Source organism: Galeopterus variegatus, unplaced genomic scaffold (genome assembly GCF_000696425.1).
Source record: "Galeopterus variegatus unplaced genomic scaffold, G_variegatus-3.0.2 Scaffold836, whole genome shotgun sequence".
NCBI classification, from domain to species: Eukaryota; Metazoa; Chordata; class Mammalia; order Dermoptera; family Cynocephalidae; genus Galeopterus; species Galeopterus variegatus.
This window is the reverse complement of record NW_007726947.1, coordinates 440,476-452,235: the sequence shown is the minus strand read 5'-3', so window position 1 is coordinate 452,235 and position 11,760 is coordinate 440,476. Positions and strand designations below refer to the sequence as shown.

The 11,760-nt window shown below is 42.6% G+C and overlaps 1 protein-coding gene across 2 annotated transcripts in view; it reads right to left on the bottom strand.

Annotated features, from left to right (window-relative positions):
• Positions 1-11,396, bottom strand: part of CDC23 (cell division cycle 23) — a 27,887-nt gene extending 16,491 nt beyond the window's left edge. The window contains exons 1-3 of one of the 2 annotated variants that reach the window (XM_008572796.1): positions 11,372-11,396; positions 5,382-5,454; positions 1,238-1,375 (exon numbers count right to left, since the gene is read on the bottom strand). In XM_008572796.1, coding sequence (XP_008571018.1) covers positions 1,238-1,360 — 123 coding nt within the window. In that variant the 5' untranslated portion in view covers positions 1,361-1,375; positions 5,382-5,454; positions 11,372-11,396. Of the gene's footprint in view, positions 1-1,237; positions 1,376-5,381; positions 5,455-5,537; positions 5,721-11,371 lie in introns of those variants that run through there. The other variant, XM_008572795.1, reaches the window with a different exon arrangement.
• Positions 11,397-11,760: the final 364 nt, after the last annotated feature.

Sequence of the window (11,760 nt, the reverse complement as noted above, 5' to 3'; positions counted from 1 at the left end):
GCGACACTGAGGGTTGCGATCCGTTGCCGGACACGGAAAAAGACAAAAAAAAAAAAATGGTTATGATGGGGCCGGCCCGTGGCTCACTCGGGAGAGTGTGGTGCTGAGAACACCAAGGTCCAGGGTTTGATCCCTGTACCAAACAGCAAAAAAAAAAAAAAGAAAGAAAAAGTGAAGATGGTAAATTTTATGTGTATTTTACCACAATAAAAAAATTGGAAAAAAAAAAAAGATGAATTAAACATAGTCCATAACTGCAAGCTACCATACTTAACAAATACAGACTATAATACCTGAAAATGAATATATAAAATGTTTTTTTAAATCGGTTTACACAGAAGATAACTAAGAAAAAGTAGTACATTCATAACGTTCCAAAGTAAAATAATAAATTATACTTAAATTACTCTATGTGGTATTAAATTATTTTACTTGCATCGTCCTTTACATTCATAACTTTTAATAGCCTCAAAACAAAAACAATACATACAGCATAAATAAAATGATTATTGAGTTTATAAATTTAAAAATCAATCCAGGCTTTTATTTATTATTATTATTATTATTTTAAAAGATGACTGGTAAGGGGATCTTAACCCTTGACCTGGTGTTGTCACCACTGTGCTCACCCTGTGAGCCAACCGGCCATCCCTATATGAGATCCAAACCCGGGGCCTTGGTGTTATCAGTACCACACTCTCCCGAATGAGCCACAGGCCGGCCCAATCCAGGCTTTTATACTTAATTCTTAAACAATAATATCAATTCACAGGCATGAAGAACCTTATATAACCTAAGGCAAATGATCAGGTTGTTACTAATCATACTGTTAGTCATTCCTAAGAATATTTTCTTCTGTACTATCATTTTTTAAAACTTTATTTATGATTTTTTGAAATATCTTATTGTTGAATATTTATAATACTTAACATTCATTAAGTGGCCCACTGCTAAGTTATTTAAAAGATTAAACTTGGGCCGACCCCGTGGCTCACTCGGGAGAGTGCAGCGCTCCCACCGCGGGTTCGGATCCTATACAGGGATGGCCCATGTGCTCACTGGCTGAGCGCGGTGCGGATGACACCAAGTCAAGGGTTGCAATCCCCTTACTGGTCACAAAAAAGGGCAAAAAAAAAAAAAAAAAAGAAAGAAAGAAAGATTAAACTTTTTCCACTTGGTTTTAAACATGGATGCTTCACTATAGGCAGAATGACATCTTAAAACAGTTTGCCCTCACCAGATATCTGGAATACATGTACAGGAAATAGGCTTTCTTGCTATTGCAGCCATGCAGAAAATGAGCAGCCCGATCATACTCTTTAACATCAAAGTAGGCCTTGGCCAGGGTGTAAGCATCCATATCCTGGGCATCCTCCTAGAAAAGAGACAAGTTTATGTAAGTGGTTGGGAATAAGACAATAAAAGTCCATATCTAAGAAGTATATTCATTAGTTACAAGGTGAAAGAAAAAATTATTTTCCTCCTCCCAAAACCTAAGATATATGTGAGTATAGATGTATATATCTATATCTATATAGAGAGATATAATTTTTATATATTTACTTTATCACCAGGTAAAGTCATAGAACTCTTTTTTTTTTTTCAAAATATTTTTTTCAAAACAAAAAGTTGGAGGAAAAAAACCAAAAAATTTAAAAACTAAACCAACATACTCAGAAATTTGTATTATTTCTATATGTAATAGGAAGTTGCACAGGCTTTGGTGTTAGGGACCTGGATTCAACTTCTCATTCCTTTACATCCTTTTTTCATTACTTTAGTAGGGAGGTTACTTAGCTTCTCTGAGTATCTCTTTCTTCATCTATAAAATGGAGCCAATAATACGGATCTTACAGATTTGAAATGAGGAAAATACGAAAAAGTCATAATATATCCAGCATTAATATTTGTCATTTTCTTCCTTCTCCTGTTTTTAAAATTCCTACATAAATGCAATATTCTGCACAATGACTTATTCTATCTGTACTTTGATAAAGTTTTGTCATAATTTAGTATTTCTGAAGGCATAAAACACAGTATAACTCTATGTAAAAAAATTACATGGCATATTTAAGTTAAAAATATACAATCTCCCTAATTCTAGGTATGAGTTAATTAAAACTTGAATAACTTCATTCTCCTTATCCTCCTTGCCCCAAATATCACCAACACAAAAATGCAACCAAAATATTTTCTTCATTGTATCATCATGTCCTAAATGTGACCATTTAGCTTTGGATTCTGGAGGCCCTTTTCATATCCACTCACCATATGCTTATTTATTTTCCCCACCCCCCTCACCTGCATTATACCTTTTTGAGTAATATTCAAATATTACTCAAAAATATTCAGGCCGGCCCGTGGCTCACTCGGTAGAGTGCGGTGCTGATAACACCAAGGCCCCGGGTTCGGATCCTATATAGGGATGGCCGGTTTGCTCACTGGCTGAGCGTGGTGCTGACAACACCAAGCCAAGGGTTAAGATCCCCTGACCGGTCATCTTTTTAAAAAATAAAGACCAAAGTTTTAGCTTCTGTTCAGGATGGCAGAATAGACAGTCCCCAGTGTCACTCTCTCCTACAAATCAACCAATTTACAACTATAAAAAAGCAACAACAGCCAAGCTGGGGCCACTAGAGCTCAGTGGAAGAGAAGAAGAGACTTACAGAGTGCATGAAGGTGGGAGAAGCCATGATGAGAGAAAGAAAAAACCACTCTGACCATTTTGTGCCACAGCTGCCGTATGGCTGGAGCTGCTGAGCGCACAGAGCAGGAGCCGAATGTGCCTTTCAGATGAAGTTTCATGGAGGTGACAGGGAGAAGAGGACCTTGGTTGCCCCCAGGCCAGCAAGATCATGAATAGGGTTCCCATGGACCCACACAGGAGCGAGGAGCCACAACAACTGAAAAAAAAGGAGCCACTCAGAGGCCGGTGAGTCATCGCAAGGGACCTGCACACGGCCTATCCCATGGGAAGTGTTTGCGGCATGGGTGCTGGGGGAGACAGGCCCACTGGGGGAACACTGGGGCACAGCAAGGACAGCTGACCAGCAGCACCCCAATCGGCAAAGGAACACTCGGAGGAGACTGGTCAGGAATACAGAATTGCATGGGGTGCAGTTTGATGAAAAGACTCAGGCCCAGATCAGAGTTTCTACACAACCCAGGTGCACTGGGTCTCTGGAGTGCCAGAAGTACCTATAAGGTCAACCATTAAAACCTGAGCTGCACAAAAAGCCTTCCCTAGGGAATCAGCAGCAAAGCAGCAATTTAGCTAAACCACACAGCTCAAGTACTGGTCCCCACAGGAAGTTCCCCCATTTTAGAAGTAAGCAAAGGACAAAAAATTAGTTCATGCCCAGGCACATGGCCAGTACCTTGGGGCCCGCCCGAGGACCTGAGTTGTGGAGCCGGGGACCAGACCCCCCACCACCACCACAACCAGGCACACCACCAGTGCCTCGGGGCCCACCCAGGGTCCTGCGGCATGGATCCAGGGACCAGACCCCTCCCCATAACCAGGCACACCACCAGCACCAAGGAGCATGCCAAAAACATCACATCCATGTGGGTGGCCCACCACAGCCACCACAATAACCACGGCTGCCACGAAAGCAGCTAGACACCACAACCACCACGCAGATGGTCCACCAGCCACTGGAGTGCATTGACATAAAGAGAGTCAACAGCAGAAACCAAAGAAAAGAAGAGGATATCTCTCTCCACAAAGCCCATTCTAGAGTGATAGAAGAAGCATCTGCTCTACAATGATATTGGAGGACCTGAACACACCTCTCAGCATTGGACAGATCATTTAGGCAACAAATCAACAGAGTAACCATTACTCTTTCAGAAGGAGAGAAGAAATCTAGGATTATCAGAGGGGAGGAGGGGAGAGGTAGAGGGGGATAGGGAGAGATTGAACAAGGGGCATAAACAATGAGTACGATTTGTAACAATATATATGCTAGTAATATTGATTTGATCAACATATGTCAACGTTGAACCCCCAAAATATGTATAATCGATTATGACTCAATAAAAATTTTTTTAAAAAATAAATAAAAATAAAATAAAATAAAAAAGGCCAAAGTTTTAATGTTTAGTTTAAACTTTAGATCAAGTCTGAATTAAATCAAAATGTTTCTCTGGGGTTTTTCAGAGACTCCTTAGAAAAGACATGAAAACACTAAATGTGTAACAAATTAGCAAAGAGACTTCTGAATCAAGACACCTCATAGCAAGATGAAAGCTACTAAACTAACCAACAGAATGGTCATTTTTCTGCTATGTCTGAAACCCCTGTATATTTTATGAACCCATGGGAGATGGAGATATTTACTGAGCCTCTAGTTCTCACCAGGCACTGTGCTTTCTTTACTCATTCAACCATTATTTATCCTATTCAGGACTAACAATGCACCTAGGCACTATGAAAGTTGTCACAGGGAAGTAAAAGCTACTAAGACAGACAGAAATCACATTGACTTAAGAAAATTACATAAGAAAAAAGAAAATAAAAAAAAAGAAATTACGTAAGAGTAATTTATGCTTTACCTTTATCATCTTATGTAATCTTCTTGAAAACCCAGCAATGATTAATATTATCACTGATGATAATATGAGAAGGCTGACACCTAGAAATCACTTGCCCACGTTGATGCTAAGAGTAAAGAACCTGATCCGAATATAGACACAAATCTACTTGAAAGTCATAGAGCATTATGTCCACCCCACCTAGTCATCTCCTCCTTATTAATAATCGAAATAACGATTAGAATAGCTAATATTACTGTATCCTATGTGCCAGGTACACTTTTAAGCAGTCTATGTGTATTATCTCATTTAATTCACTCAATATCCCCATGGATACTTTTTTTTCTTAAGTAGATACTATTACCATTATCCTCATTTCACAGATGAGGAAACGGTGGTTCAGGAGGTTAAAAGTAAATTGTCCAAAGTCATTAATTTGAGATTTGAACTCAGGGCTGTATCAATCCAGAGCCCACACTCTAAACCATTTTGCTGTGTCGATCACACAACAGTGTAGGAATAGTTCTGAGCTGTTGTAAAAACCTTTGATTATTCTCATCCTTATGAGTATTGCTAATTTGGGTTATAAAACCTAGAAGTCTGAAATTTTAAACAATGATTGTTTACTAATTCTCTCTGGCTTAAATAAGAGTAGCATCAAATCTTTCAAAGCTCAACAAAACCATTCGGAAAAAATCGCTTATAACACCCAGCTCTTTAAATGCTTGAATTCCCTCTACAAATATTCCTGCCAGTTTGCTCTCCTCCAGTGACAGGGCACTCAGTACTTCTTGAGGCACATCCCCTCCGTTGATGGGGAGCGCTCACCGTAAAGACGTCCTTACCTCAGTAATAGGCGGCGGCGGCTGCAACTCGGCCAAATGCAACGCGGGAAGAGAGAAGGCCAACTCCGCGGACCTGGAGAACACAAACTGGATCAGCTCGACAAGACCCCAAGGCCAAGGATCCAGGCCCGCTCCCTTCCGACCCCGACATCTCACCATTTGCTACTGTGCAAGAGGCCCCGCTCCCGGGTAAGGCCCGCGATAAGCAGCAGCTGCTTTTTAATTTCACGCAAATCTGAGAAATCACCGTTCGTGGACAGAACCGGCACCGCGGCCGCCGTCACAGGTACCGGGACTACAGAGGTACTCGCAGCCATTTTCCTAACTCGGGACGCTCCAGCCAATGACCGGCGATAATACTAGCTGTCCGTCTGCATCAAAAAAGTCTGCCTTTCATTGGTCGGCTTTTGCTCAAGAAAATCCAATCAGAGATTTTACTTCTAGTTATGTCATAAAGAGGCGGGGAAAAAGAGACAATTACATCCGCGATTGGCCGAGAGCTACTGGGGCGGGAAAGTTAGAACAAGAAAGGCGGGGAGAAGAGGGGAGCCACGACCTCTGGGCGGGGCGGAGAGGAATGAGTGACTGGGGAAGGTGAACTGGGAAGCTGGGGGTGAGAGTAGGGGCAAGAAAGGGTGGAGAAGGGAGAGTGCCGTGCACCGTAGGGGTGATGTAATTTGAGTAAAAATAGGAAAGGTGTAGTTTCTGAGATGGTTCTGTGCCACGATGGGTCCAGAAGAATGCGTGGTATCCGCTGGATTTTTTTCTTAAAGTGGTAGGATGTATCGCCCCATGGGGAGAATCCTTCCTCTTTACCCTCTTCCTCACCCTAGGGAGAAAAAAGCTAGCTAACATTTATTGAGGGCTTACCCTGTGACAGGTTCTGGACTTTTACAAGTATAATGGGTTTAAGCCTAAAAACAGCACTCTGATATTCGTATCATCCCAATGTTATAGATAGGAAACGGAAACTCCGAGAAGTTCTATCAGTCTTCCAAGGAGGAAGTTTAATAACCCAGATCTGACTCCAAAACCCAGTGTTCTTAAACATTACATGAACATTTTCAACGTTTTTTGTTTTAAACCTGAGAGCCCCTTTATAGTAATATATTATTTTACCAACTCTCTCGGAATTTTTTTGCACCATTTTTTCATTCTTTGGGTGTTTGTAGGCTAAGGTTAGGGTCAGATTCACAATTTATCTGAGGTAACCTCAAGTTCTGTCTGACTAAAGCCCGTTTCCTTCCATTACATTTTCATAATGTAGTTATGAAAGTTAATATTTCTTATTTGTGTGTTTTGTCATTTACAAATCTTTTTCAAATGTTAATTTGAATCCTGTGAAGTAAACATTATGTCCTTTTTCAAATGATAATATGTACCTATTTTTATTTTTATTTATTTATTTATTTTTATAAAAATGACCAGTAAGGGGTTCTTAACCCTTGACTTGGTGTTGTCAGCACCACGCCCACCCAGTGAGCTGACTGGCCATCCCTATATGGGATCCGAACCCGTGGCCTTGGCGTTATCAGAACCACACTCACCCGAGTGAGCCACTGGCTGGCCCCAATATGTATCTATTTTTAGAGTTGTTATTGAAACGTAAGGCTAGGCCTGTGAACCAAACTGACACCATTTTCCCTGCAGAGGACACTTTGTTACTTTTCCACTCCTCAGTCATGAGACTCCCAGGGCAAATGATTAACCCACGGGCTGCCCTGACAAAGTAGACTGAGATAGGATATGAAACAGATACTTACTGAGTTGCAAAAACCCTCCCCAAGGCTTGTTTACCATAATTGTAAAAGTTACAGACTAACCTTAAGACCCCTTTAGGAATTCTCACCTGTGCACAAAGCAACAAGGTGACTGCTACAATGACCCTCCTGGGGTGACAATGATGAACACCACTGCCATCTTGGACCTACTGAGCATGCGCCCATGACGCAGCCAGGAAGAACAGAAGGGACCACCTCCAGTGACACTAGCCTATACCCCTTAATTCCTTTCCCTATAAAAGATTCTGAACAGCTCCCCTCCGGGAGCTAGCTTTACTGTTGCTACCCCCCTTACACATAAGTCTATCTCCTCTTTTTCTTTTAAAAAAAGATGACCGGTAAGGGGATCTCAACCCTTGGCTTGGTGTTGTCAGTACCACGCTCAGCCAGTGAGAGAACCGGCCATCCCTATATAGGATACGAACCCGTGGCCTTGGTGTTATCAGCACTGCACTCTCCAGAGTGAGCCACAGGCCGGCCCCACAGGTGCTTTTTTTCAAACTCAGACCTTGGTGTTAGTAGTACTAGACTCTAAACAACTGAGCTAACCCGGACAGCTGTGTTGGCATTTCTTTTTTTTTTTTTTCTTTTCTTTTAAAGATGACCGGTAAGGGGATCTTAACCTTTGACTTGGTTTTATCAGCACCACGCTCAGCCAGTGAGCGAACCGGCCATCCCTATGTGGGATCCGAACCCAGGGCCTTGGTGTTATCAGCACCACACTCTCCCGAGTGAGCCACGGGCCGGCCCTCACAGGTGCTTTTAATATCCCTTTTGGGAAGAAAAATTATCAGAAGAAAGAGGAAGAAAAGAGAGGGAGGGACAGAAACTAACATTTATTTCAACTGATTAGTGGACACTTTCATTACTTCTGATTCTCACAACTGCCTTGTGTGATCAATTACTGACCTTCAGTATTGTAAGGGTGGGAAAGGTGTGATAACCTTTTCTCCCCATCCTGGAGGTCACAGCTGACACTCCTATAACAAAAGACAGATTAACAAGAGAAAAGCATAACAAATTTATTTAATCAAAGTTTTACATGACACGGAGCCTTCAGAAATGAAGACCCAAAGACCCAGGGAAAACTTTGTTTTTATGTTTAGCTATAAAAGGACAAAGTGCAGAAAGAGAGAGAGAAAGAAGGAATTCTTTAAAAGGAACAGAATGGAAAAAAGAAAGCACAAGGAAATAAAAGGAAAGGAAAAAAAGCAAGGTGAAAAGAAGGAAATAGAGCTGATCGACAGCTTAATTGTGTCACAGGGGGCATCTATAGAACTAGTAATGTTCTATTTTTTAATCTGAGTAGTGGGTCATGCATCTTTCTTTTGATATTCTTTAAACTACTTATAAAGGGCTGGCTGGTTAGCTCAGTTGGCTAGAGCATGATGTTATAATACCAAGGTTACGGGTTTGGATCCTCATGCTGGCCAGCCACCAAACCCCCCCCCCCAAAACTGTACTTATATACTGTATGCTATATATAAGCATATTGATATACTCATGTGACATAAATGTATCTTGTTTCACAATTTTAAAAAATAATAAAAAATAATAAGAAGGAAAGCATTTCCATCGGCTAAATAGAACTCCAAGCCCTAACCCCAAGCTTGTCACACATGACAGCTTCATTAACAACTTTATGCAGTCACGTGGTGCCCCACTGGATATTCTTCAGCTGCCCTTGGGGGGTGTAGTCCTGTCAAGGCTGAATCACCTGAGGCCCTTCCTGGAAAAACTCTTAGTGTGTTCTCCTGCTGCTCTCCTGGCTCTGGCCAACAGATGGAGCCATTCCCTCCCTCCCCACTCTTCAAACGGCTTAAGAAAAACTTGCTCGAAACTGTGGGATCAGCCAGACACCAAAGACCAAAGTAGGGCGAGGTCTAACTACTACTGAGAGGAATTTACTAAATCTAAACCTGGTGGGGACTAAAAGGTTCCCAGTAAGGTTTTCTGGACTTTGGCATTATTGACATTTTGGTCCAGTTAATTCTTCGTTGTGGGAGGGGAGTGGGGGGCCGGGCTTGGGTAAAGGGGCCTGTCCATCCATTCATTTAACAACTACTGGGAGGGGGGTTAGGGAGAAATTGGTTAATGGACACAAAGAATGAATACGTTTTACAGTGATGAATATGTGAATTATTCTGTGTAGATCATCACACATTGTACACAAATACCAGTAGTCAACTCTGTGCCCCACAAATATGCATAATCAATTATGTTTCAATTTTTAAAAACTGCTGTACTACTGTACTTAGCTCCAACTATGTGCTATGGGAGTAAACTGATGAATGGGATAATCAATCCCTGCACTTAGACATTTTTGTTTAGTGGGGAAGAAAAACAATAAACAATCATACAAGGAACTTTTTTTTTTTTTTTTTTTAAAGATGACCGGTAAGGGGATCTTAACCCTTGACTTGATGTTGTCAACACCACGCTCACCCAGTGAGCTAACCGGCCATCCCTATATGGGATCCAAACCCGTGGCCTTGGTGTTATCAGCACCGCACTCTCCCGAGTGAGCCACAGGCTGGCCCATACAAGGAACTATTTAATAACAGTTGTAAGTGCAGTGAAGGAAAAGCTTAGGGAGCTGCCACAGGAGTCTGTGCCAGGTTGTGGAGTCAGCACCACGCCCACCCAGTGAGCAACCGGCCATCCCTATATGGGATCCAAACCCGTGGCCTTGGTGTTATCAGCACCGCACTCTCCCGAGTGAGCCACAGGCTGGCCCATACAAGGAACTATTTAATAACAGTTGTAAGTGCAGTGAAGGAAAAGCTTAGGGAGCTGCCACAGGAGTCTGTGCCAGGTTGTGGACAAAGATGGTCCCAAGTGCTCCCATCCCTTAGTACATGCCCCTTTCCAATGTGGCTTTGCATCAAGAGGTGAGTCTATATCCCTAGCCCTGTGATTTGCTTAAACAAATAGAATGCTGTGGAAGTGACGTTATGATTGAGTCTTAGCCTCAAGAACGTTGCAGCTTTAACTCTCAACCTCTTGCTGCCATGAGGCAACAACGTAAGAAAGCCCCAAGTTAGCCTTCTAACTGTCCCAAACATTCCAGCTGTCCCAGCTGTCCCCACCATTCTGGCTGAGGCTCCAGACAAATAGTGAGGCTATGTGGGACCAGCCAGCACTCAGTCAACCTGACAACTGACTGCAGCTGCAGAGGTGACCCCAGGCAAGACTGAGCCTGCCCAAACTTGCAGAATTGTGAGCCTGGTTGGGAGTGCCTTATTATGCAACGATAGATAACCAATACAAGGCCCTAACCTGGTCTAGGGGTAGGGAAGTGGGTCAGGGGAGACTTCCTTGAAGAAGTTAGGTTCGGTAGCTGGCTGGTTAGGTGAGTTGGTTAGAGTGTGGTGCTGATAACACCACGGTCCAGGGTTCAATCCCTGTAAGAGCCAACTGCCATTAAATAAATAAATAAAAATACAAGGAAAAAAAATGAGGTTCAAGCTGAGACCAGGAGTCAGCCTATAGACCATGGGGGAAGAGCATCTAGGCAGCAGAAATAAGTTTGAGGGCCTTGAGCTAAAAAAAAAATATATATATATATATATATGTATGTCTGAAGACCTAAGCAAGAGAATGGGCAGCACAGGACAGTCTGAAGAGAGAGGCTAGCCCAGCTCTGTAGGCAATGACCAGTGAGCGGAGTGCTCTGCTTACTACCCAACACCCACCTCCATGCCCAAACTGACTTTCAGTTTTTATCACATTCTGGATACAACCATGGGCTGTGTCAAACATATAAATTTTATCCGCTATGTATGTTGAAGAATTAAAAATTTGAAAACACAGATGAACATTAACTTGTCTCCCAGAAACGGGAAAGATTGAGTCACCATCTTCTGGGGATGAACAATACGAAGATGACAAGGCAGCCTGAGCACAGGGGAAAAAAAATGTATTTTTAATAGCCGTGATGACCATCAAAGCTATTATAGCCCCATCTTCACTGATCTAAGCTCATACTTAGTGGAAATTTACTTGAAAAGCCCTTTCTTTGCATAATGGAAAGACAGGCTTGTCTAATTCCATCTCCCCAAGGTAATGGCCCCAGGATGTAATGGGAGGTCTCGCTGCCAGCTCTGCTCATTGCGGGCTCCCAGCCTTTGTGGCCCAACCTGGGTAACCCCCTTCCTGAATTGTCCTTCATCCCTGTTATTCAATAAAGTTCCCCTAGGGATGCCTCACCTCCAAGGTCACTGCTGAAAACCGTTAGACGGAGAATTGATCGGGCTGACGTCACTCTGTGGCTCAGTCTCTTCTGATCCGGAAGGAGCGCCCCTACAAGGGCAAACAGCCTAGGCCTGATTGCAGCAGGCTTCCCATCAGGCAGGCCAGAATTGTCACTTCCCCCAGGACAACCACATAACCCTACACCAGGCCATCCACTGGTTCCAGCGGAATGAGGAAGGAGGGCAGGCTGGGCTTCCACTGGGCTGACTGCTTTGACTCCATCCTCATCCCTTCAGGAAGTAGGTCCCACTGTTAGCCCCTACCAAACAGGAGGAACATTACTTTAAGTACAAAACTGAACATTTACTTAGAATAATAAAATAAATCACAACAAATTATACAAT